Here is a 26,426-nt window from a genome sequence, read left to right on the forward strand (position 1 = left end):
ACGCATCTCATCCTCACACACACACACACGCGCATACACACCATACAACAAAAATATGCGCGATGCTTGCAGCTGTGGAAGCATATTTGTGTGCGTTATCGCCATTTCAGACTCTCTGTGGACATGATTGTTGCTCGTGGATACACCACGTTAAGCAAACCCGTGCAGGGTGGGCTCCCTTCCAGGTTTAAGTCTCTCCGTCTTCCTCTGAGTGCACTGTTGCCTGAATTCACATGCAACACGCAGGCATTAAATTTCATTCTTAAGGCGCCGACTAGCGCATATTAAGCTCCACTGCCGTCGCTCCTTGGCGCTGTTCGTTTGTCTTTTTGAGCACTTGAGGAAGTTCTTAATCACAGTCTCCATTTTTTTTATGCTGCCATCCCACCACACGCACAAGCACGCAATCTTGTGCACACACGCCATGTTCTGGACTTTTATGTTCAGCGATTACCTCGGACCCTCCCCTGGGAAGGATCATTTTTGCTTGTTGGAATCGCTTTTCTTTATAAGTTTTGTCATTACCGTGCAGTTATTGATTCATCAGTCTAATCAGCTGCACCGTTCTCTCTCTCTCTCTCATAAGTGAAAGAACAGAGCCGATCGAGCTGCTTCAGTCACAAACTGGACTTTCATTTTGGTTCGGTTTGTTGTGCCTGTCAGAGTATCCTTTTTAGGGGTCGTGAGCTTAAAAACATGAATTGCCCGCTTTGCACGAGTAAATATCCACGTGTACGTTAAGCTTAATATTCAATAATGAATCAATGAGGAAAATCCTGTTTCAAAACTTGAAATGGTCAGCTGGTCTGAATTTTTTAGTCTATACTGAAATGCACAGAAAGGCTAATAATAAGTGCGAGCCTATGAGGAGGGTTATTCAAGAATTTATTAATAATTGATAGTTTATTTTGACTACTAAATGACCTACTAACATTCACAGCAGTGTACTGGGTGGCTGATTGTTTCCATTCATTTAATGGACTTTTCAGTCATTAGCCCTAAAATCCATTTGTGAACTACTTGTTAATATTCACAAATGCAGGCTTGATAGATTAGTCTAAGAACCCTTTAGCTTAATAATTTAATAACATAACTGAAGACAAGTGACAGAAGGGAAGCTGTGGGCCATTATTAAAGCCGTAAATTACAGTGAAACCTTTCTTATTTCTTGTTCTTTAATTGTATTTATAATTTTTTAACTTTATATGATGAAACAACAGTCAGCATTTCACCTTTTACAAAGTGTCATCTTCACATGAAGTGTCAAACAGCTGTTGTCAAAGGTAGACAATGAATTTGGGCTTTAAGTAAACCTTTTCACATCTGAAGACTTTAATCTGCTTTATTATTTTTTATATCATTGCGAGTTTTCAAGTGTTGCTCTATTAGTTTTGGGAAGTGAATAATGGGAAGACATTGCCTGAGGGTCTGTAAAAATACAACCAGCATTGATCACAACCTTCTAATATTTTACCAAACAACTGAATAATTGATGGAGAATCTCCTCCTCCTCCTCCTCCTCCTTAACTTTTTTTTCTTTCAAAAATAATGATTAGCAGCATTCGTACACCTATACAAACTCTTTGCATGAGAGGATCTGAGCAGAAACAATCAAAGCACCTGTCAGGATTTTTGCACTTAGTAAATCTTTTATTGACCAAAATAGATCATCAAGTAAATGTGTTTTGTTTTTGTTTTGTTTTTACAATTTTAATAATTTAAGAACAATGAAGCTTTTGACTTTCATTCGTCCTTGGCCTAAGCATCTCGATAAATGAGCAGGCTGTTAAGGACACTAAAACCAAGAAAGCAGTCGTAACCATTGAAGTTAGAAAATCTATAAATGGATTTTAGTTCAGATGTCATGCAGCCCTGTTCAAGAAGCATTTGAGAGTTCTTCATAATATTTTGAAGAGCAAGCTGAACAAAAAAAGCAGCAGACTAGTGGAAGATTCTGCACAGCCTGGAAATCCAACGTTTTATTTTTATTTTGTTGTTTTTTTTATTACTGACTGAATCAAATAATTAGTCTATGAAAGGGCCCATCAACTGCACGCTATAAGCTCCTTCTTAGGTGTGGTTTATTAGAGAATGGCATCAAACTTACCTAAAGTCATTATTGGTGGTTATATGGATGCTTCACCCTCCATCCATCCTTTTTTTTTTTTTTTACCACTTTTACCACTTTTTTTACCACCAATTTAGGGTCACGAGGGGCCTTGAGCCAGTCTCTGCTGTCATAGGGCGAGAGGAAGCGTACACCCTGCATAGGTCACTGCTGTATCACAGACCTAACACAGAGAGACAGGCAACCATTCACGCTCACATTCACACCTACAGTCAGTTTAGAATCAACAGCTAACCTAACTTGCATGTCTTTAGACTCTGAGAGGAACACAGAGAACCCAGAGTTATAAGACAGTTATAAAATACTGGTTGGAAGAAATGCACAGGGATTCTTTTCTTTATGTAAGCTTTTACATTTGAGCTCCAGCTATAGATCTTTCTCACCTCTTGACTACAACAGTTATAGACTAAATACATTTTCTTTCCCAAATAAGCGCATTCTCACTTTGAAAAATAGTGTCTAACACAATGACACATTAAGTCTGGAAGGCATAACAGTGTTCGCAGAAGTTTTATAAATTTTGAAGTGTAAAATGTAAAACTAACTATAGTGCTGCATAGTCTTAATTATTGAATTGATGAAGGCCACACAGTAAAATTCGGAGTGTTAAAATAACACTTAAAGAGTTAAATTTAACACTGGTCCCGAGTCTATTTGGTCCCATTCGGAATTGGTGTTAAATCAACTCTTTCTATAGTGTTAAAATTTTAGAGTAAAATTAACTCTAAATAGAGTAAAAATTTAACACTGAGTAACACTGCAGAGTGTTAAATGAACCTAACACTACTAGTAGTGTCATATTATTTACTCTAACATAGTGATAAATTAACTCTATTTGAGTAAAATTCCACTGATTTCTAACACTGAATTGAGTTATTTCAAGTTAACACTGGGGGTTCAAATAACTCTGATGAGAGTTGATGTTACTCTATACTGTGTTATTCATACACTTTTTCTTGTGAAAAATTAGCTCTCATAGAGTAAAATTTTAAATTAATTTTACACCAAGTAGTGTTACTAAAACTCTTCCTCTTCCAGCATGAAAACCTGGTTTCTAATAATGCTTTAAAATATAAAACAAGTAAGCAAAAACCACAACTAGATAATACGTTTAACGGCTTTATTTTGATGTCAGGCTCAAAATATTAAAACATCTCATGTAGTGTACATAAAACACTACACACACAAAAACAGTCATAAAACACTTTAAAACAATGAATTTAGTTCGGCATAAAATGACAATATGGAACCACATACAGGGAGGAATCAGAAGTGCCATACTTCATTTGAAGATCAAATGGTTTGAAGTAACACAGCTCTTTTATGTTCAACACCTTCAGCACCATATTGGGGTGCATTCTGACCTTAAATGCATGATAATGGTCATCAAAACACAGGGTTTCCATCAGTTTTCCACAGAGCAATGCAATGTCATCTTTCACAACAATACTTTTGATCTTATAAAACACTGGAATCTCAGACACTACCTCTGTACAGATGATAAAGTCAGGGCGGTACTCTGTACCATGATGTTTTATCCACTTAGCTGAAAAAACACTGGTAGACAACGCAGCTCCAAATTTTAAAGCAATTTCTGGACCTTCTTTCAGCTCTCCAAGTGTCACCATCTTTCCTGGTCCTAAAGCTAATCTTTCAAGGCTAAAAGACTCCCAATACATGGCCATACAACTTTGGTGTTTCTTGGCCAATGTCATTGTAATGTTTTTAAAGCTTTTTAATTGCTTCTTAAAGAAGTTATGTTTGGCTTCGTAACGCATGCACCACATGTGCAGAATTGGGCCAATATTTCGTATACTGCGAGGGTAATGTATCATGAAGTGATGCTTTGGTAGGAGACTGAGTGTAGGAAATAACTGCTTAAAGAGCTGATGATGATCAATAATTAAATGTTTGAGGTAGATGGTCATACCTTCTGACAGCACTGGTGAAAACACAATATTGACAATTTGTAGAAGCAGAAGTAGAAGATGCCAGTAGCTATCACCCACCTGTACCAAATCGCCAAACATCAAAGGTACATTACGCAATAAGCACCAAGATTGAATTGCATTTAGTCCTAAATCATTACTGCCATCAAACAACTTTACCCTTGGTGGGCGATTTCGCTGCTGATTGAAGCCATAGTCAAAGGCATGTATTCTACCAGCAAGTTGTTCAGCACTTAGGAAGTTCTCCTGAATGTACTGCAGCACAAGTTTCACCTCTAACTGAGCAACTCCCTCCAAAATGTCATGCATGATATCTACAGAAAAATTGTTGGCTGTGTTGAAATATTTAAGTGAATTCAAGAGACAAGTGCGTTTCACACCACATACATGAGGTAGCGTAGGATCTCTTTGTACACTTTCACAGTGCTGCTTATGCATATCAAGAGTTCTTAGTGCAACACCAGAATCATCTTCACAGAACACACTTTGAAAACAATCCTTCTCAAGCAGACAAAAACGACAACAATATCGAGCTGCAAATGACTCCACGAACCCAAACAGACTATGCAAGCCAAGATTGTCCCCAGTGACCTGGATTACAGTGCCATGAACCAAGTGTTTAAACATGGGAAGTTTCAGTCCCTCTGTCTCAAGAACTTTCAGATCATTGACAAGTGGCTCAAGGATTGAATTAAAGCCATAACGCTTTGAGTCTTGTGCATGAAAAAGAGCACACAAATGAATATTGACCAACAACGAATTAAAGATTGGAGGAAAATTCCTTAGTGTAAAGTATATTGCACCTAATTTATGTACACCCTTTTTAGAGCCCAGGGGATTTGCAGTTTCAAAGTCATCATAAAACAGTTGAATTTGTAAGGCATCTTTTTCTGCAGAAAATAGGGGACATCTTTTAACATAGGCAGCATCGATTAAGTCTGCATACACACCTTCTCTGGACACATTCCTCGACTTGAACATGTCGACAACATGGTGGTTTTGAAAGATACACTGTAAAAAAGGGCAGTGAAATTGACATAAAAACCATGTAAAACCCCTACAGAAATGTATAGTAAACCTCAAAACACAACTTTCCTGTTTCGATCACAGTGAATTATTGTAAACCTTTAAACAGAATGTTCCTGTTATATTTACAACATGAATGTGTGATTATAATCAAATTTATTGGTTAAAACTACAAATACTGTGAATAAAAACAGTGAAACACCGTAATACTCATAACCAAACAATCATGTTAATTTGACATGCAAATACTGTAAAAATCACAGTTTTAGTCAGTTTTTCTTAAAAACACATGACCTATAAGTCACTTTACAACTGCATGGATGTACTGGGCCTACTTTTAACATGATTCATGAAATGATGCAAAGTCATGGATAGGACTAATATAAATGTTTTCACAGAAGATGTCATTGTGAACCTGAGAGGTTGCCTCTCCATTTATAGGCTATATAAAAATATACAATTAAAATTGTTTACATCATGTTTTTTTCTTAAATCATTCGGGCTATTTGCAGCCTATTGTAGGGTAACCAATAAGAAATTATTATTTAACGACTAAGTAATGCTTCTGTCATAATGCTTGTATTCTTTATGTTTCTTTTAATTGCAATGTGATACTTAGACTAGAATACTTTTTTGGGTTAGGTCAGCAATGTCTCATTATTACAGGCTAAACAAACTTACAGTGCCTCCCATAGGATCTCTATGGTTCCTCATCTCCACAGAGCTGTAAGCTACTTCAGGCCACTCACGTTGCACTGAGCGCGCCTAATTTTGAATGTGCATCTGAAGCTCGTCTCTGATTGGATAATGACGTGAGGGCGGGAGGAGAAGAGCGCCTAGTTCACGAACTTAGCTAACGAGCCAGCACTAGAGAAGAAAACGTCGAACTTTCAGCAACTACGTTGTTAGGACAAATTACAAACATACGATTTCAAGTGTTTTTTGAGGATCTGTGTTTGTTCGTCAGAAAGTCTGCACGGTAAGTTCAATATCTTGGCGACGTTTTTTCGAGATAAAAGCACCAGTTGATATTTAGACCAATGCTCATAACCTAGCGCTAGCATGCTAGTTCAGCTGAAAAGCACAGGCAAACTTTTGAAATACTAAAAATGATCATCTGCGTCTTTTGTAAAAAGGTATTGGTCACATTAAGAGGCTATGTACTACATTGCAGAGTGCATAAGAATGAGCCTTGTTGTATTTTTAAATGTGTTGGCGCCAATTGCAGCCAAACATTCACCACGTACTCTGCTTTCAAGGGGCATTTTTATCGTGTGCACAATGCACCTGCACTTCAAGCTACTCCTAAAGCTCTTGTTGCAGATTTAAAATGTGCGGTTTCATTATGTGCCCGCCATTTTCAAACAGTGAAAGAGCTAGTGTCTCACTTAAACGATCATATTGCAGAGGGCAGGTCTGTGTCATGTCCAGTAAGTGGTTGTAAGCATATGTTTACAAAAAAGTCATCATTTACTTCTCACATGTGTAGGAAGCATAAAGCTTGTTCTCCAGATGGTATTGATGACATGTACAAGGAATCTCGTCCTCAGCCCCCAAATGACAGTACAGAATATTCAGAAAACACACATGAAACCATGGCATCTGCTAGTTCAGCCAGGGATATGCCAGAGAAGGATAGTCATTCTTATCTCAGAAACATGTGTCTCTTTTACCTTAAACTGCAAGGACAGCTGCTAATTCCTGCCTCTACTATACAGAGTATTGCTGAGGAAATGCAGAATGTGCACGAATTGGGTCAAGCCTACACAATTAATAAGGTAAGTTGTTTACTAAAAAATGAAATGAACCTATCAGATGAAGCAGTCACTAAAATCTGTGACTGCATTAAAGAGTCAGATTTGTTCTCTGCTTGCCATCAGGGACAACTAGGAACAACACACACCAGAAATCAAACATTCAAAAAAATGTTTAAATACACAGAACCCAAGAAAGTGCCATTGGGAATGGATGAAAACATGACAGAAAAATGTGCTTACTACATACCAGTTGGAGAAACCCTGAAGAGCTTTTTAGAGTCACAGTTATGGAGGAATACACAGTCACAACAGTTTGGGGGTCCTGATGTAGAAATTTTTAAGGATTTATATGATGGCAAAATTTTCAAATGTCACCAGTTCTTTAATGAAAACCCTGAAAGCCTCAAACTGATTTTGTACCAAGATTCATTTGAGGTAGTGAATCCCCTGGGTTCTGCTAAAAAGACGCACAAACTTCTTGCAGTCTATCTGTCATTAGCAAATTTACCCATTCATTTGCGTTCAAATACAGATAACATGTTTTTAGTCTTGTTGTGTGTTGAGAATGACTTCAAGCGTTTTGGAATAGCCAAAGTTTTCTCAGAGTTGTTGGCAGATCTGAAATCTTTGGAGACAGATGGAATAGATGTAGATGGAGAAACTGTAAAAGGGGGTCTTTACTGTATTGCTGGGGACAACTTGGGTTCTCATTGCATAGGAGGGTTTACAGAAAACTTCAGCTGCTCTCAATATTTTTGCAGGTACTGTGAAGTAACACGAAGTGAGTTTTATGCTGATCCGAATGCCTGTGGTCCTCCACGCACTCCAGAGACATATGACGCGGCTGTTGCTGATCTCCAGTCTGAAACTATCCAAGACGTCAGAGGAATAAAGGTAAACTCCATCTTCAATACCCTTCAGTCTTTTCACGTATCCCAGCCTGGTCTCCCACCTTGTCTAGGTCATGACCTCTTTGAAGGAGTTGTGTCATATGATCTAGCACTGTACCTGAAGAACATTATAAAAAATAAAAAATGGTTCACATACTCCCTTTTAAACAGACACATTAAACAGTTTAAATATAAAGGATCCGAAGCACTTACAAAGCCATGTACTGTCAAACCTGACGGATCCAAATTATCAGGGCAAGCCGTTCAAAACTGGAACCTTTTGAGATTGCTGCCAGTTTTGATTGGTGACAAAGTACAAAACCATGAGGATGAAGTATGGCAGTTAGCTCTCCAGTTGAAAGACATTGTGGATCTTATTTGTGCTCAGAGCATTTCCTTGTCCCAGATAGCATTCGCTGACATTTTGATCCAAGAATATTTGGAGATGAGAGAGATGTTATTTCCTGGAATTAAACTAAAACCCAAGCACCACTATTTGCGCCATTATTCAGCACTGTTGTTGAAATTTGGTCCATTGATGAGGTTATGGACGCTTAGGTTTGAATGTAAACACAGTTACTTCAAAAGATGTGCCAGACACTTGAAAAGCTTCAAAAATATTTGTCAAACTTTGTCAACACGTCATCAGATGTATCAGGCTTATCTTTTAGCAGGGCAAGAATGCCGTGAACTGCTGCAAGTCAAGGAGAGCTGTGCGTTTTATCCCAACCTCTACAGTGACACTATTCAGCATGCGGTCAGGGAGTTAGCTTTTTCAGAAAGCAATACCACAGTTACCACAGACATTCAGTACAAGGGCACTGCATATAAAAAGGGACAGTTTCTTGTGTACAGAAATGACGAGTGTATGGAGTTTGGTGAACTTCTACTCATCTTGATTCAAAATGACACATCTGTGTATGTTCTAATGGATATCCACAAAGGCATCTTCCTCTCAGAATACCATCTGTATTCTGTGACAAAGGACAGTCTTGGGTTACAGTGTATCAACATTAATGACCTGCCTGATTTCTATCCTTTGGTATCATACATTCTTCAAGAATACAGAGTCATTCCACTAAAGCATAGTATTGTGGCAAAATAATGTCCAACTAATAGCTCACTTCTCACTGTAAATAGTTTAACATTAATATAAGTGTCACGTAATCCACACCCTGCTCCATCAAGTGTATGAACTGTATGTGATTTTCTATTTTGTTTGGATGTGGCATTTCTTCTTCAGTGCAAGTATGAGTGACTCAGAGCGAACCTTCCTAGATGTCGCCATCACGGAAGTCCTACCAGAACTTCAAGCTGTGAACAAAAACATCCTGGAGGAGCACTTGCAGTCCATTGGAGTTGAGACAAGTGATGATCTACGCTTCGTAACGGAGGCAGATTTGATGACAGCATTAAGACCTGTACAAGCAAGAAAGCTTCTTTCTGCTTGGAAACAGAAATGTAAGTAAAAACAACAAACAACTATTCAAACTCAAAAGCAGAGATGGTCATGAACAGACATACAGTGTGAATCATAATTGTATTTGTTTTGTAATTTAAAGACCAAACTCCAGAGAACAGCTCGCTATCATCTGTGGAAGCCTCATCAACCCAGTCGCTGTCATTGCTCTCACTTTCACCCCAAAGTCTATCGTCGACCTCTTCCAGCAGCCCAGGATGTGACACACAATGGGATGACAACTTTGAAATTCCATGGAGTAAACTTCCTGCAGAAGTGATGCATTTTCTTGAGAGGGGGAAAAGGCCTCGCCCAAAACTGAGGAGGCAAATGGTCCGGATTGTTGTGACTGAGATGATAGAAAAATGCCCTCATGTAGGTAGAAAACATTCAATTGACGTTGCAAGAAAAATGGTGGCAAAATATCCCAATTCTCTGCAAGATTTAATAGAGGGTGAGATTGTTGGCGCAGGCTACCTTTCACTTGTCAAACAGTTGCAGAACAGAATTGAAAATGTAAGGCGCACTTCAACACCCAAAATAAGAAAAAGAAAACATCAGACTGACTCAGACTGACTCAGACCACACAGACGAGATCCCTTTAGAAGAAAGAGCAGCCATGCAGGATACATACGGGTGCATTAAATGGAATGTAGAATTTCTGCCTCTTGAAGAAACTCCAGAGAGCCAACAGCAAAAGATGGAAAAACTCAAGGTGATGTTCCAGCAAGCTGACACCAATCCAGAAGAGGTAAAAAGTCTAATGAAGTCCACTTACTACACACAACGTCTGCATGTCAATCAGGGGAAAAGTATCAAATGCCTTAGGGAGGAGTGGCCGTTTTGGTTTGATGAACTTGGCATGTCTGTCCACTTCAAGGAACTTACTGGGATTGACCTCAAAGAGACATTCACACGTAATTTGGATTTGAAGGGGAAAAGGCTACTGGACTACTTGACCACAGTTGCTGTCAGCAAAAGCAAGGTGTTCCTTCAGACTTATGCAAGGCTTCAGAGGATGCGGGGACCGCAGAGTGGCTGCTCAGATGATGTGAAAGAGATGGTCCTGCTTCTGCTCAGCTACTTTGAAGAGAAGGAGGAGTCCATGCTTCTCTGTGTTGAAGATACATGTCTGGCAGATGAGGTACAACTGGAGCAAGTGCCTCTGACACCCACTATTATCGTGTGTGGTAAGTCTGTTTCATAGCTCTCTCTCTTTTTTTTTTTAAGTGCACTTTTTATAGAATGTCATGTGACTGCCGTGTTTATTGATATAACCTGTTAAATAATTTGTTCACAGGACAGTCCTGCTATTCCTCAAGAAGATACATGCTGAGTGTTGATCGGAACCTCGTCAGCACAAACATATCCTCCTTCATTTCTGCACTGTGCCTCATGTTCGGGAGCTACTACAATTTCAACATCCATTATCCATCTGAGCTGGCTTCCACTTTAGAGTTTCTTCAGAGGTGAACAAATATGGCTTTGTTATTTCTCATAACTGAGACTCTGGGATCTGGAGTCTGGCTTTGATGTGGTTCGAGTCCAGGTCTGGCTCTGAGTCTCGGTCGGCTTTGGAGCCGGTTTCAGTTGTTTTTTTTCTGTTTTTTGTTGTTGTTTTTTTTTGTTTGTTTGTTTTTTTTAAATACATTAACAGTCTGAATCCGGGTCCAAGCCTGGCCGAGACTCAGGGCTAGACCAAGCGTCAACTGACGTCTGACTACCTATAACCTTTGCTTTGGATTTTAACAATGCTAAAGTGTGACATATCACTGCAGAAGACACTCGTGAAGGGTGCCAATACTTTTGACCATGCATTGTTCACTTCCCCACAGCATTTTGGTTATACTTTGTCTTGAACGTGGTCATGGCCATGACTGTGTGTATATATATATGTATATACTTAATTTTTACTTACTTTGTACATGTATTTTAACTGATCAATTATAAAAATGCTTAATAAACTTTTATATGATTGTTATTCTACAGGTGTTTCTTCTCCATAAACCCAGAAAAAGGAACCAAAGTAGAGAACAAAAACTCAAAGCGTCGTCTCAGTGTGAACCCTCGAGTCCTCACCCTGATTCAGGATCTCGCCGACCACGAGTGGCGCTAAGCCTAAATCTTGACTCTCTGTGGACTGTTAGTTTTACTTTGTTAATTTTGTTCCACAATGTGTACTGGAACCTTTTACTGGTCGAATGCATGAAGCCAATTCATGAAGATGTTCTTTCTTTGTAGGAATGTTCTTTATTTACATAAGAAAAGAAAAAAACAACATGCTGCTACTGCAGTGTTTCTAGACCACATGTGTAGGTTTGTTTCACCACGTGGTTTTGCTGATGTTTTCTGACCAGGGCCATGGTTGTGGTGACAGCAGGGTGCGTGTTGCGTTGCACGGTGATTATGATCATTTTTGACACAATATGTGTTTTTTGTTTTAAAGTCTTAACAGGTTAGTTAACTTTTTCTGGTGGAGGGTCTAACAAATGCTTGTTTCATGAACATGGTTCTTGCTTTGCAGGAATGTTCCACAGCTTTTATAGCCTATATTTTGATTGAATTGTGTAGTTGCTGTGTGCCTTGCATATTGTGTTAGTTGGAAAAATGGATCCATTTGCTGTCATTTTGCTAATGTGGCTGCAAAATAAATTTCCCAAAAGTGATATTTTCCTCTCTTGTGTTTTCTCAAGATGTATTTTTGCATGTTTGGGTGTAGGCGTAGCAGTAAGAAATTTGCTGGGTTATGGTTAAAATTTTACATTAAAACATATAATATTCAGCATAGATTTTATGTATAATTTACAGAGCAGCTCCATTTAATATGCACAGTTTCACTGTAGTTCTACCATTTTAAATTAGTTCTTTGTACGATATTTCCCTGTTAATTTTGCAGTTTATGGATCCACAAAAAGCATTTATTACTTGTGATATATAAATACACTATTTCCTGTATCTTTTACATCTATGTGTGAAATTAACTTCTTTTTCCTGTAGATTTAACAGTTTTAATCTGAGATTCATTCACTGTAAATCAATTTACAAGTTGCATCTGTAAAGCGTTTTTACAGGAAGTCCCTGGTAACCCCAGCTGCCAGGGTTTTCCTGTAAAAACAGCATGTTTTTTTTTACAGTGTAGTTTTCAGTGTTTCCAAAATAGGAACATATGCAAACCTATCGGTTACAATGACTTGATCAAAAGTCCCTGTGATCTTGTTTCTTCTACTGTCAAATCTTGTGCCAAGCACCATTTCAACAGGTTCAACAGTTGCCCATTTTTGTTTAAAGTGCCTATTTCGTTTAGCTTCTGAATTTAACAGTGTGAATGGGTTTTCAAAGTTTTTGAATGACTGCTCTAATTTCTTTTTACTTGAAGTGTCCTGTGAAGGTAAGCTCTGTAAAGCTGCATCTTTAGCCTGAGTATGAATCTCAAAAAACACTTCCTCCATTGAGGAGACAAAACTATTCACAGTAGATTGGCTTAATCCAGCTGACCTGAGCTGTGCAACAGTAGAGGCACACATATCCAAAGTGCTCTTATTTGAACTTTTCAACATTTCAGATGTTGTGGGTGTTTCTTCTACATTAGTTGACACCACCTGCCCTGTAGTGATAACTTCTTTAATTGCCACATCAGGCTGTAAATTAACATCAGTGTCAGCCTGTTGGTCGAAATAGTTAAGGTGTTTGGTATTTAAATGTTTTCTAAAACCTGAAAAAGTGCCAAACACACAGCCACAGTCACGCTGGGCACATTTAAGGCGAAGATTTCTTCCGGGTAAGTAACCATGGACTAACCGTAAATGCCTAACAAGCATGTTTGAACCAGTAAACTCAGCCTGACAGACAAAACACTTCATGATGGAGAATTAACCTTCAAGCCCTAACGAAGCAACCTTGTCCTTATTTCAGCAACTCTGGGACTTTCTTTGATTTTGCCAACATCTATATTGTACACAGTGGTTTGGATGAATGTGTACATGTTGTGAAGCATGGTGTTGTAAGATGTGCCAAACACAAAATGTGCTTTAAACAATTCATCAAAAGCACCAAGTGAAGAGGTAGACTTGCATGGTATGGCATTCTTGTCAAGAATAATGAAGAACTGGTGGATGTCATGCTTTTTCACCCCAACAGCCAGGAGGTAGGGTTGAGTGCTGGTAGTGATGGCATCAAGGTGCTCTTGGATATTTGTTCCAGTCTGAAAAGACAAATACAGACAGGCAATAAGAATCAAGTGTTTCTTAAACTGGTAATTCATACCATAAAAATAGAAAAGAAACAAACCTTCTTGAAGACCACAAGATGCCTTTCTGCTTGAGAAGCTGACACCTTTCCTGGTCTCTTCCGACCCTGACCAGATGGTGGAATCAAATGTAATAGCAATAGAATCGCTGAGAGGTCACTGTCCCAGCCTGAAAAAAAAAATTGTTTTATAATAAAGTTGAATCATCCTCATCAATAACAAATTTCAATGCATCTGCATTGACAAAATGTTTGAGTAGACCCAAAATACAAAAGGACAGCTGTTCTGTGACAAACATTATATATCCTGTGAATGTTCTAATTAAAGAAATAACAGCTCACCAATGTCAGCATTAACTTCAGTGGCATCCTCAGGAGAGTCAGCTGCCAGCAAGAGTTCTTCCAGGTCACTGGTAGAAGGAAGCTTTCTGCCTTGTTGGATAATCTTTCTTTTGAATGTTGTTGGCCACCTCTCCAGCAACCTGCCTGATACATCCTCACCAAACATCAGTACAAAATCCTGTTCGATCTGTAACAGGGATAGAGAACAGAGAATTATATCTGCTATCTGCAAAAAATAAAATGTGTTTACATTGTCAACGTAATGAAAAATATTCACCAAGCCTTTGATATCTTTGAAACGTGGAAACACAGACAGTATGTTGCTTGACAGCAGGGGGTCAAGGACCATGTTGTGTCGATAAACAAATGTCAACTTCATCTTCTTCTTGACTGTGTCTTCATCAGCTAAATGTTTCATCAGAGAGATTGCTTCCTTGCACTCATCCTCACTCAGCACGTTCTCTGTAACAAACTGCAACTCTCGTCTGACAGTTGGTCCACCACACTGGTCTTCACCCGATGATCCATCTCCTGGTGCTAGACAATATGAAATACAACTTTATCAAAACTAATAATAACATTTGATAACCATTATTAATACAGAACCACAATTTGGAACTGTATTATACGTTTCCACTGAATTATAAGTGTTACCTCCAGATGTTAATCGCCTCTCTTTAGCAGTGCATCTCTGTATGGTTTTAATCCTCCAGGCCAAGTACCCAGTGCCACTCTCGCCATCATAATAATGTTCCTTGGAGAGTGACATATACAGACATTTTGTTTATTAATTTATCAGTAAGTTATGTGACCATGAACAGTTGATAAGGACATACATTTTGGCAGGATTTAAAATTTTGATTTTAGTTGTATCAGTTATTGCTGTTAGCTACTTACATAGCCATTTTTTGAGTACGGGTCACTGAGGTAAGGGAAAAAGGTTACAATTCCTCTGGCATACATTTCTTTTACCTGCCGTGGTGGTGATGTACTGCAAGATCAAAAGGAAAAGAACTAGTCAGCTTCGCTGGAATTAATAGAGATTTAAAATAATTTGAAAATGATAGTAAAAATCACAGGGCCAGAAATAAATTACCCATTTTTTTCTGTCATGTCAGCTACCAGTATGTTGACCATTTTTCTTCTGGTTTCATCCACCAGGGACTTGGTCCGATTGTACTCATTTATTATACGTTCTCCACCAGGTTTGCTTGTGAGAATGGATTCCACCAACTGGAAAACACAATAAAAACATTCTACATGTTGATATAACCACTACAGTTCAGAACACTTAAACTACAAACAAAAAAGACACTATTAGAAGAATGTGGAAATCTGTTAACTCTTACTTGCTTAGCTTCTGCATCCAGCTTCTGACGTTTCCTCAAAGGGCTGTGAATCTGATGAATGTGGCGATGATAACTGGAACTGCTCAGGAGACACTTCTGCAACAGATGTTTCCAGACCTTAAAAATAGGAGCAAAACAAATCAGTTTACATGGTCCCTCCATAGACTCATTTTATACACTCTTTGATTAAACAATGTAACAATGACACCAAAAAAAAAAAAAAGACATCCAATGAAACACAAATCACTCAAACAAACCTGTTTCATATTTGATGGTTAGTACCCTGGTTGAGGGATCTGTTACTATATCCTCAAAAACATCCTCATCCAACTCAGTCCCTGAACTATCAAAAACTTTCACTCCTTCTGTTACGGCTGGCGCACCAAACTTTGCAAATGCTGGAGACAAGCACACAAGTTTGTGTAAACAAAAAGACATGACATTTAATGTTTTGTAGCTTAAAATGAAGATCATTTCAAGATACTCTTTCAAAAATGAGTCAGATAAACAAAGCCTAAATTATTAAGCGCCTCTAACATGCTTGATAAGTGGTAGATTAAAAGGAGTGACACTCACATTATGCAGTTTTTCCCCCCACTAAATATACATTCATAACTAAGATGCTTCCAAAACACAGATCATTTTCAATTAATCATAAAATGCCGTTTGAAGAGACTAAATAACAAAAAGAACTTAAAGCCTCTTGTACACCTTTTTAATACAATGTTGGTTTCTTACCGGCAATCAAAAACTCCTTAAGGCTTGGCTCAGATACTCTAACAAATTTCTGCACACCTCCGAGTTTTGCTTTAAGCAGCATGCTTCCTGTAGACAGTAATTTCTTATAGTCAGTGCTCTTCATTGAACTACAGTAAACAGAAAATGTGAATATTAAAACAGTCCCATAAACAGCCTTGCAATGTGATTTCTTACACTGTATGTTACTTTTATGTCAGTGTAACAAGGTGTCAAGATATAATCCTCAATACAAAACTAAAATAATAACTACTACTTTTTACCATTTGTCTGACCTAACTTAGCACTAGGGAGCCAGTATTTTGTTCATCTTTAGTTTAACATACTGAACAGTCTGGTAACCAAAATGGAAAAAGCAGCAGGGTAACTTTTGTCAATACCATCAACTCACAATAAATACAAACGCTGTCATCTTAAATTCAAACTACTAAAAAAATGCATTAAAAACTGAATCCTGGACATTTTGGATATTTTATCAAGCTTATAACACCTGCTGGTTGTAATCCTGTAACTGTAAAATCGCTGAAGACAGCCGAGTTAAAATAAGACAATAACCTTACTAAAAACGACCTCTATATCTGGTACCTAGGTATCAAAAAAAGAAAAAAAGAAAGATGTAACATTTAGTGTACAATTTTAATTAGTTAATGCTTGAGTTAGGTAATTTAAAATTTAACGCTAACTAGCGAATTGCCCGCGCACTGAGGTTAGCCAAAATGCTAGTTAGCTAGCTAATGTTAATATATAGATCCCAACACATGGAGGGTTTCATTTAATGGAATTTCGAACATGCTAGAACACAACACAATCACCACTACACACTGAAATAAAATTTGATAACAAGCCTTACAGTCCAACACTGATATCAGTCAACTTTTTTAGCTAATTAACAACCTTACATTAGCATACAGATAGTGTCACATTTGCTTCTGGTACAGAATGAAATATATAATAAACATGGACAAAAGGAATGTAACCTTATTTTAACGTGCTACCTGTGCTTAAAATGTCGAATTGTTGGTTTAATAAGTAAATATGAACAACTTACCCTGCAACTGATGTGAAGAAAATGGCGTCGTGAAAAATCCTCTTGGTTTGAAAACCAGTCTGTGGTGGGAGGAGCTTTCTAGAGTAACGTTGACACTGTCTCTTTTAACTCCAGGAATCATCACCCACACTGGGGGGCGTTTTGCTCCAGCTGTTGTTATACACTGAAAAAAAGGGACTGGCCATCTCTTGGATTTATGTAAGCATCTTGCATGTATTTAACACAATTGCCTCATGTTTTAAAGATAAATGTAACTATATAGTGTAAAAACGACATGATATGCAGAAAGGGTGTATTAAATTGTTCATATCATGTTCAGGTGAAGTAAGTCAATAAGATAGCAACGTTAAATCTCGTGAAACCACGCGTGATTTCATCTCGCGGGCTTTGGATCGTGGTTTAAAAAATGCATCCATCTCAGTCAAGTCGAGCAGCCAACTCTACGTTTTTTGGTATGTCTTGATTTTTTGAATTAATATTTACCATATTTCAGCCAAATGTAGTTAAACGTCTAAAGTGCCGCCATGTAACATGCTAAAAAAGAGCCGTTAGCTTATTTGCTGTTTTATCTGTTGTCAAAGAATTGGCGCTTTTTCATTTGAATTTGTCTTTGGCACAAGAGCCGTAATATCACATTAAACCTAATTGCGAGGCACTCATAACATAATTTGGTTTTCTGTGTGAATAGATTTGTCAACTGACTCTTCAGTTACATTGTGTATTTACTGCACCGTGGTGTTAGTGAGATTTTGGACATTGAACAGCTTTAGCTAATATCATCAGCGGTATTATGCTAGCTTACATCCCTACCCCTCCTGCCCTCACCTGCTGTCCTTTTGTTTTTGTTTTTTTTTTGCTGCACATTGAGAGACCACATCTATTCTGCATTTCACCAGGAGTCAGCTGATGGATTGTGGGTTCAAGGTGTTATGGTAAGAAAGTATATTCTATTTTCGCTTAAGGTTTCTGTAACTTAATTATAATAGGTTTTTTATAATTATTAGGTGCATGCATACTCAAATAGACCACCCTATTAATACAACTGAGAAATCCAAAATCTGCCATAGGTTTAACTTATACCTGTATGTATTGTCAGAAAGGTGATTACTGGACTCGCATTAATGCACACTTGAACTGAAATGAGGTTGTAACTTGTGGGTTCTTGGGTTGCAAATCAGAAATAAACATCTTTGGATTTTTTTAATCCCATAAGATCTGGAAGCACAGTTTTTATTCAACAAAACATTACTGATTATTAACCAAGCACAGTGCCTGCTGTTATTTCAAAATAATTTTATGTCATTTCAGATGAAATGCAGCATTCCAGTGCATCCCAACCATGCCTTTACAGTCAAGGTTTCTGACGGAGCTGAGTTTCTCTCTGACAGTCTGCTGAAAGTGTTTGCAAAGTGATCGGGGGAACAGGGCACAAAGCTAAAGGATGTAGCTGCCATAATGACAGTAAGAACTTTAAAATTCTTTAACTACAAAGTGTATATGTATTGCATTAGGTCAGTAAAAGATTTTTATGCTGCATCCATTGAAACAGTCAACTATTACCTGTGAGTACTGATTCCACCGAAAGGATGCCATAATTTTCGTCATGCATTTACTGGCCCACTGAGAAAAATTGATCTTTTTAAAAAAATAAATGTTCTGGAAACTATATATCCATAAAGTTGATGTCAAACAGGAACTTTTGATATTGCTTTGTAGATGCTGGTGTTGCATGTTGACTGGTTTAAGTTTTTGTCTGGGATCATTTTCTTCTGTGCTACTGAAAAGTTCACAAATCTCTGTTTTCTTTGTTATAATACTTTAGGATGACATTAATGCTCGAAGGGAGTCCCTCATCAAAGTGCTCCGCATCTGTGTGAAAGACAATTGCAACATCTTGGTGCAGGAGTTCATGGTGAGTGTTTTATGAGTAGATTGTGGCTTTGCAACATTTAAAAATGCATTTAGTTATCCACTTGATCCTCATTGGACTGGTTAGGACCAGTAGTCCTCTTTAATAATTTGAAGTTCACATGAGGCCTGGTAGTGAACTCGGCCGCCGGCCCTTGAGGCCCCATCCCCACCCCTGTATTAGGGGTCACATCAGTGTGAAAAAACTTTAAATTTGTCATTCTAGTGAACAAAGGAAAATCCCACCAATATTTACATTAGCTTTTGTTTGAAAAAAAAAAAAAAAGACCAACAGCTAACCAAATTGTGGGGCTGAAAGTCTAAATTCTAACATCTTCTGAGTGACAAAACCTGGATTTCTGATGGGCCGGTGTCTTTCTAACAAAAACGAATGTAAAATTATGTTTTTCACCCTCTCTTAGAAACTCTGTTAGACCATGAATGGCAGCATGGCAGGCCACTCTTTGGCTATAGCTATTTACTATGTTGCTTGCATTGGTTTAAATTACTCTAACATTAGAACTGGTAGATTCAAAAGAGATGAGTTTAAAAGGGAATCTTAAAAAAATGTTTTGTGTTTAACCAGGACTTGACTGAGGCCACTGCACAGATTGAGAAAACCACAATGAACATCTGCCTCCAGAGGATGCACCAGGCAATGACTTTTCTGATGTTGGCATCATCATCGAGGGTATAGTAGTTCTTCAAGATCTGGATAACGTGACCTTTGCAGTAGCCATGCTGTTTGGACCTTTTTTATTCCTTCAATATGAGTTACCCATCACAACTCTGCTACACTTTTGAGGTGATTCAAAGGGTGGTAATGGAGTTGGAAGCAACTCAGCGCTCAAGAAAAGTTCACAACTAAGACAAAACTGCTCCTGCAATGAAAGCTCACTGTTATGCATGTGAGGTGACCAGCTCTAGGTGAGAAGACATTTAAATCTCACACTTGTTCTGCTGCATTTTTGAAGCTCAATTCCAGGAACAGATCGCAGGGTTCATTTTTATATACACTGCAACTGCCATGAGGACGAGCCGTTTTTTTGTTGTTGTTGTTGTTTGTTTTTCCTTTTACTCTGTACAAGTTCTCTGTTTGGCAGCATTTTTAAATTTCTCTTTGTATTTTTTCTTTCTTTTACTAGTGAAGAGATGTAGCATGAACAGTTATGCAGTCTAAATATCCCATATGGGCCGTGTGAAATGGTATTTTCAGTTTCATTCAGTTGAAGTAAGGAACGTTGAATATTTCTAAGTGTGCTGTTTTGAACCAAGATGTCACAGTATGATTAGTGCTGTAATTTTTGACAGTCACTGTATCAATGTTATTTTTGCATCTCTTGAATAAAGGTTTTGACCTGCAAGTGCTAATTTCTTTAGTTATTGGGGTAAAATGGGTAATGTTAATAGGAAGGTGTTTGCCAATTCAGTAACCTAATTTAATGTTAATGGAAACTAACATTACCTCAAATTGTTTAGTTATAATTGTTGTTTAACTGAATCTTGACGTCAGAGGCCTTAAATAGAATGTTTTGATTTGTTCTTTCCCAACATTTTTCAAAAGAAAGAGTCTAATTTCTTTGCTGTGATTGATTCCAGAGAACACGGAAGAACTGACATTATTTAACTGTTGGTTTATATAGATTCAGTAGTGGAGTAATGTCAGTTTAATTCTTTACCTACTGTCAATGCAGTGAAATTAGACATTTTGTTTTGAAAGGTTACTGGTGGATGCCAGCAACCATCTTGGAAGAGGACAATATAATCTGTTATAAGGCCTCCATTTGAAAATTGTGTATTTGATACTAGAATATAATAGCAAAATGTAATTTGAAGATAACATGTAGTATTTAAGTGACCAAGTAGTATTGGGTAAAAGTTATTGAATGGTGTTGGGATAAAGTGAGAAAATTGTGAAGGATTAAAATATTTCAAGAGCTCAAATTACTTCATCAAAACATGTTTAAGTCACATTTTATCAACACAAATTGCACAGGTTTATTGAACATGAATAAATTGTGTTAATTTAACTCAATTGTTTAAGTTGCTGCCAAAGCAAAACATCTGTGTGCAACAAATGTCCACCATTGAATTAAGTAAATCCAACAACATATTTTTTTCAGTGTAATGACTCTATTAGAGTAAATACACTTTAACACTGCTGATTTAACACTGGGAAATTTACTGTGCAAGGCGGCATTAATAAATAATCATGGTTGCAATAAAAGTCTACTGATTTTCACCTTGGCCAGTCACTTGAGCTTGGGGGGGTCCATGAATTATTCTGTTCTCCCCTAACTGTGATCCATCTCAATTGGGTGGGCACCAGGATTTGATTAGCTCTGCTTTTGCACCCCAGTGACAGACTTTGGGATTCAGAGAGTGATTCAGTCTGAGCAAAAGTAGAATCACACCTGGGCTTAAAAGCCAAATACGAAGTAAATCATAATGAATTGCATACCTTTAGAATAAGACTGGTAATTACTGGGTCCGGTGTTGCTTGCAGTTGAATGAAACCCTTACTTAGCAGATGACGGGTGCTGGTATGTGATATTTGGTATTCCTGCTCACATTTGCAACTATCTGTGCCCTGCCAGAGTTGTGATTCAGTGCAGGCTAAAGGAGAGGCCAGCAAGTCTTCTAATGAAAGCACAGAGAGAGCTGCAACTCAGCATAGCACAACAAACAGAGCATTTTAAGCTTCTTGAAAAAATTCATAGCATTTCATGGTTCTAGGAGAGAGAGAGAGCCTGACAGATGAAAACCTGAAACAGGTCGCATAACCTCATGAGTCAAAACGTACCGTTTCACATAAATTGTCACTGCTCATCATTGTTAGTTGTCCCAGTTTATTTAATCAGTGATCGTCTTTATTATCTTTAGACATGTTTTTACACATATTGTCAAAGCAGAGAAGGGTGAAAATTACACATTTAAGACAGCAAAAACCTTAAATCCAATTACTCACACTGTAAACACACATGGTGGTTGGGCAACGTTGTGCTACCAGCAGATGAAAGTATCCATCTGTGACTGCACCTTACTGTAGTCACAGATGGATCAGGAATGTGCGGCTCGTTACATAACCAAAACATCAACAGTCAATTAATGAGATGCCACGGCTATGAAACGTTAGAACAGCGACTGATTGTGTTGCAGTTTTTCTGTACCTTCGCCTCTCACTCACCCTCACACACCTTCAGTCATGTGTACTGTGGGAAGAGGGGATGGAGAGGTTACATTAGCAGCTAGACTGGGAGTTGCAGTTTGAGCCTTGGGACTCTGAGTAGCAGAGTTCTGGGCATCAGGCCATAGATCTGTCTGGCCCATTGTAATGCCTGGCAACACCACAGTTTTCCACAGATGTAAATGTAACTGTAGGTGCACTTCACAGCGTCGAGCATTGCTTAATAGCATGGTAACCCCTGTTTTCTTTGATGCAGACTTTTATTACTACTGGCGCGTGTGTTTGTCAGTTTCTGTGCTTCCTGCTACCACAAAGGTTTTTATATTGTTTATTGCTTCAGCATGAACTACTGACATTTTCTGTTATTATTACACTTTTATGCAGTATAAACAAAATTCAGTAATAATTTATGTGCAGAAAGCAGTTCAGCCTTCCCAGTAATATAGTCTCACCGTGACTGATTTCAGGTGTACATGGCCATGATTGATATGTAAAGCTGGCAGTAAACAGCACTCGAAGGATCAGCTTTGCAGTTTGCCAGGTTTGCCTTGAAACAATAGTCAGATGCCCATATGAACACTGAAAGAGTTTGTGAAAAAGGTTTTAATGCATGAGAATATGACTAAAAGAAAAAGAAAGACTATCCAGTCTGCAGTGGCATTAGTGTTTTAGAATAACAAAAAAAAACATCATGATATTTCTTCAGGCTTAAAAGCTGGGAGCACTTCATGAATAAGCAGATGCCCCTTAATTTCCTTGTCATTTTAACTGCTTGACAGTTTATTCTGCCACCTGCTGGTGAGAAAAAGCACTGTGTACTTCAGTAATTGAAATATAATAACTTGGATTTTACATTAAGGCAATCTGAAATATATTTGTAAAACTTTGTTTTTCTTTTTTTATCAGGTGTCACATTTATTCTGGTCTTCAAAAACAGAGTAGTACAATGCCTAATTTAGAATTTTGGTGACTAAAAACTGGACATGGCTAATTTATTTATTTATTTTCATTTAAAAATATATGACCAAAAACCTTTAATCTGACTGCGCTTACAAAATAAACAAATAAAACATGACAAAGGATGGACAATGGAAAACAAGCATAACACCCATGCTAAAATTAAATGAATGGATAAATGAATGAATTTATTTATAGTGCACTTTCAACATCTGCATCTCTAATAGGACCACTTTAGTTTAAAAAATAGGCTTATTATACTATCATGGCTCTGTTCTGTCCTTTCCATGTTCAAATATGAAAAGCCTATACACTGTAAAAAAAAAAAAAAAAAAAGTAATATAAAAGTATTTTACTGTGTATTTTACAGTTTTGTACTGTTTTTCTAGAATATCATTAAATTTACATAAATAGACTGTGATTTTACATTTCAAATGTAAAATAACATAAAATCACTGTAAATGTAATAAAACATAATTTTCTTGTTTTTTAAATATATTTGTCTGTACATATGCATATTTAGATTGTTAAAATACATTCACAAATGTATCATAATTTCACAGATATTTGTCCGTTATTTGAAAGATTGAACTGTTAAATTCAAATGTAATACTATGGAAAAATATATAAAATGATTCTTATAAACTTTTTTTTACATCAATTAATATTATTTAGGGCGATCGTGGCTCAAGAGTTGACAGTTCGTCTTGTAATCAGAAGGTTGCCGGTCCGAGCCCTGCTCGAACACGCTCAGTCGTTGTGTCCTTGGGCAAGACACTTCCCCTACCACCTGCTGTCAGTCTGCCCCAGGGCAGCTGTGGCTACAACTGTAGCTTGCCTCCACCAGTGTGTGAATGTGAGAGTGAAAGAATAGTGGAGGGCCCCAAAAAGCGCTATATAAATGCAATCCATTATTATTTAAACCAACTGTTAACTGTATATTTCTGTACAAGTATTATTATTCATGCCGCATTCATTGAATTGTTTATAGGTAATTTCATCGTTTAATCACATTAAAATGTTCCTAATTTAAGCACTTGAAAGGGGTAAAATCCCATGTAAAATTAGGGCAACAAACTGTATTGTCATTTCTGAAAATAACCGTATTTTTATGAGAAAGTTATTTTCTGGTATTTTCTGGTATTATTTTGGCGCCCCAGCTGCCGGAATATTACTATTTTTTTAGGATTTTCTTTTACAGTGTAAAGGGAGGCTGAGAAGCAGCAGACCCCCTCACAGTTCAGAGCAGGCATCAATGACAACTAACGTGATGCTAATTAAGTGAGCATGAATAGCATGAGATGGAGGAGCTGAGTTGGAGGTGGGTTGTAAGTGTATGCAGGGTAAAGTAGATTAAATAGCATGCCAAAAGGATGCACAAAAGGGAATCAGCTGAGACATCAGCTGATGTGGACTGCCTTGAAATCTGCAGGGATTGCTGGTTTAGCTTGTCTCTGTAGCCTGCCAGAACGAATGCTATGCTCAGTTTCTGTTTGCCCTGTTTTCCCTGGTTATTACTGGCTTCGGTTTCTTCTCCTCTTTAGGGGGTTTTCAAGACCTGCAAAAGGCCAACGCTGTAACGACAATATGTTTGTTGTATAGTATGCTTTGTCACACTGCTATTAACACTGCTGCTGTAAAGACAATGATGGCACTCTCTGACATTTCCCGAAATTTCTTATACCCAGTCTGACAGATTGGACACTACAACCAAACTCTTTTATTTGACCCATTGCACTCAGTCCATTTAAATACTTTGCCTTTCAATGATATATCAGTGCAGGAGCTCAGACAGTCCCAAATTATAGAAGGCTTCAAAAGATTTTTTTTGGACGAAGTCTGCAATATTTTGGCTTCCTGTTTTCTTCTACAACCAAAGAGGTAATCACTGGTTGTACAACTGTGAAAGAAAGTTTACGTACACTCATCAATTTGGGGCTTTTATAATGTTTTTCGTAACTGTTCTTTTTCCAATTATTGTGCAACATACATTTAATAACTTTGGGTGAACAAGTGTTATTTTGGATTTTTCTCTAATCCATATAGGGTCACAAGTATACACACAGGTTCAAATATATCCATACATACTCATCAAGATTTGGTTAAGTTGCACCTCAGATGCTTTTGGTAGCCATCAACAAGCTTCTGGCATAATTCTGGCTGGATATTTGACCACTCATCTTATTTCACCAGTCGTCTTGGCAGAATTGGTTGAGATACGCCAAACATGACACTGGCAAGAATGCAATCATCTAAATCTCAAACTAAACACCATCTTGTGTCAGTCTATAGACAGACGCCTTGATGCATTCTCAATCATCCAGGTAAGTAAATCTCCAAAGGTTGATTCTGTTCATCTGGACGTAGCGTTTTCAGTGGGCGAAACGTTTCGTCTCTCATCCAAGTGACTTCTTCAGTCTCAGCTGACTGCAAGTTTCCCCAATCTTAACAGTATCAATGATCAGTTGTCATGAGAATTTGTATAATCATGATGAAGGAACTGACCTCCCAGCCCATCGTCCCATCAGTGGGTTGGTTTCAGTCATTATGCAAATGTACTGTTTATAAGGCTGGGAAAACCACAGTCAGCTGAGACAGAAGAAGTCACTTGGATGAGTGACGAAACGTTTCTCCCACTGAAAACGCTACGTCCAGATGAACAGAATCAATCTTTGGAGATCTATAGACAGACACACACATGAACACCAGCCAAAGAAGTCAAATTCACAATTGTCACTTACCATGACTACATACACACACACCTACACACACACACACACACACACACACACACACACACTTACAAGGTGAAAAAAAAATACCATCCACACTGCCATGGGTGGTAAATATCAAACTAGTTCTTTAGTTAATTCATTCTATACTCTGTTTTTAACATAAAATCATAAAGTGTGATTTCCTGAACTTTCCATTTTATGCTAAAATGAATTACTTCTGCCCTCGGAGATGTGCTTTTTCCATCCCCTCCTCTATCCATTGCCACAGTTTATCTAGGATGAGAATGTGGCCTACCATGTATTGTGAGAATGTAATCCAATTCAGAGAAATGTTTGCAGCTGCAGCCAAGAGTCATTGTTATACGTTGAGACACGCTATCTGGAAAAAGCCACCAAACAGCCTGTACAATCACAGTGTGCAGGATAAGTCATGTTTGTTTTTAATCCCCAGAAGCAGCTGCAGTCAGAGCACAAGTACAATGCATTTTATTGCAGATGAACCTATATTGTGTGGGAGTGGAATTGTTAAGATGAAGCCACAAAAATATGTACACGTGGAAATGATGTTTATTCAACAGGATTATCAATAGCCAGCTAGAGAAGAGAGAAAACAAGCCTTTGAGGTTATATTAGCAAAATACACGAAGATTTAGCTACTGTCGGAATGCAAATTTAAGTGCAGTAGCATTT

At 37.8% G+C, this 26,426-nt stretch overlaps 3 protein-coding genes and 1 long non-coding RNA gene across 8 annotated transcripts; 3 read left to right on the forward strand and 1 right to left on the reverse strand.

The window, feature by feature from the left end:
• The first annotated feature begins 5,900 nt into the window (after positions 1 to 5,900).
• Positions 5,901 to 11,875, forward strand: LOC146684650 (uncharacterized). 3 transcript variants are annotated; one of them, XM_085443087.1, is made up of 8 exons: positions 5,901 to 6,082; positions 6,822 to 6,881; positions 7,622 to 7,754; positions 8,994 to 9,211; positions 9,313 to 9,960; positions 10,090 to 10,399; positions 10,510 to 10,678; positions 11,199 to 11,875. In XM_085443087.1, the coding sequence occupies exons 5-8, from the start codon at positions 9,829 to 9,831 to the stop codon at positions 11,323 to 11,325; spliced, it is 738 nt and encodes a 245-aa protein (XP_085299213.1). In that variant the 5' UTR covers positions 5,901 to 6,082; positions 6,822 to 6,881; positions 7,622 to 7,754; positions 8,994 to 9,211; positions 9,313 to 9,828; the 3' UTR covers positions 11,326 to 11,875. The 3 variants fall into 3 exon arrangements, with proteins under 3 accessions (XP_085299213.1, XP_085299212.1, XP_085299211.1); XM_085443086.1 differs by having other exon boundaries at positions 6,795 to 6,881; positions 9,313 to 10,399; XM_085443085.1 differs by having other exon boundaries at positions 9,313 to 10,399.
• Positions 6,080 to 9,433, forward strand: LOC146684651 (uncharacterized). The gene is made up of 3 exons (XM_085444651.1): positions 6,080 to 6,881; positions 7,425 to 7,621; positions 9,313 to 9,433. The coding sequence occupies exons 1-3, from the start codon at positions 6,213 to 6,215 to the stop codon at positions 9,431 to 9,433; spliced, it is 987 nt and encodes a 328-aa protein (XP_085300777.1). The 5' UTR covers positions 6,080 to 6,212.
• Positions 11,876 to 12,948: 1,073 nt separating the features above from the next.
• On the reverse strand, positions 12,949 to 15,463 carry LOC146684652 (uncharacterized). Of its 3 annotated transcripts, none has more exons than XM_085443084.1 (9): positions 15,403 to 15,463; positions 15,146 to 15,262; positions 14,893 to 15,029; positions 14,769 to 14,787; positions 14,451 to 14,550; positions 14,074 to 14,333; positions 13,797 to 13,983; positions 13,497 to 13,624; positions 12,949 to 13,410 (listed from the first exon to the last, which is right to left on the reverse strand). In XM_085443084.1, exons 1-9 carry the CDS (start codon positions 15,409 to 15,411, stop codon positions 13,093 to 13,095), a joined length of 1,275 nt encoding a protein of 424 aa, XP_085299210.1. In that variant the 5' UTR covers positions 15,412 to 15,463; the 3' UTR covers positions 12,949 to 13,092. The 3 variants fall into 3 exon arrangements, with proteins under 3 accessions (XP_085299210.1, XP_085299209.1, XP_085299208.1); XM_085443083.1 differs by having other exon boundaries at positions 14,694 to 14,787; XM_085443082.1 differs by lacking the exons at positions 15,146 to 15,262; positions 15,403 to 15,463 and having other exon boundaries at positions 13,542 to 13,624; positions 14,694 to 14,787.
• A 1,656-nt stretch (positions 15,464 to 17,119) lies between these two features.
• Positions 17,120 to 20,790, forward strand: LOC146684653 (uncharacterized). Its single transcript, XR_014917267.1, has 5 exons — positions 17,120 to 17,401; positions 17,818 to 17,881; positions 18,258 to 18,410; positions 18,772 to 18,861; positions 19,444 to 20,790. It is a non-coding gene; the product is annotated as an uncharacterized LOC146684653 (long non-coding RNA).
• Positions 20,791 to 26,426: the final 5,636 nt, after the last annotated feature.

The sequence above is a fragment of the Copadichromis virginalis genome, linkage group LG20, assembly GCF_057382275.1.
Source record: "Copadichromis virginalis isolate Kocher_CV1m ecotype Utaka linkage group LG20, C_Virginalis_male_GT1.1, whole genome shotgun sequence".
Lineage (NCBI taxonomy): Eukaryota > Metazoa > Chordata > Actinopteri > Cichliformes > Cichlidae > Copadichromis > Copadichromis virginalis.

Coding starts and splice junctions, on each gene's coding strand:
- LOC146684651 (XM_085444651.1), top strand. CDS start 6,213: ATGATCATCTGCGTCTTTTGTAAAAAGGTATTGGTCACATTAAGAGGC. Junction 6,882..7,424: donor AAGCCTACACAATTAATAAG/GTAAGTTGTTTA, acceptor TTGTGTGTTGAG/AATGACTTCAAGCGTTTTGG. Junction 7,622..9,312: donor TGCTCTCAATATTTTTGCAG/GTACTGTGAAGT, acceptor TGTAATTTAAAG/ACCAAACTCCAGAGAACAGC.
- LOC146684650 (XM_085443086.1), top strand. CDS start 9,829: ATGCAGGATACATACGGGTGCATTAAATGGAATGTAGAATTTCTGCCT. Junction 10,400..10,509: donor ACCCACTATTATCGTGTGTG/GTAAGTCTGTTT, acceptor ATTTGTTCACAG/GACAGTCCTGCTATTCCTCA. Junction 10,679..11,198: donor ACTTTAGAGTTTCTTCAGAG/GTGAACAAATAT, acceptor GTTATTCTACAG/GTGTTTCTTCTCCATAAACC.
- LOC146684652 (XM_085443083.1), bottom strand. Junction 14,788..14,892: donor GACATGACAGAAAAAAATGG/GTAATTTATTTC, acceptor TTGATCTTGCAG/TACATCACCACCACGGCAGG. Junction 14,334..14,450: donor GAGGCGATTAACATCTGGAG/GTAACACTTATA, acceptor CATATTGTCTAG/CACCAGGAGATGGATCATCG.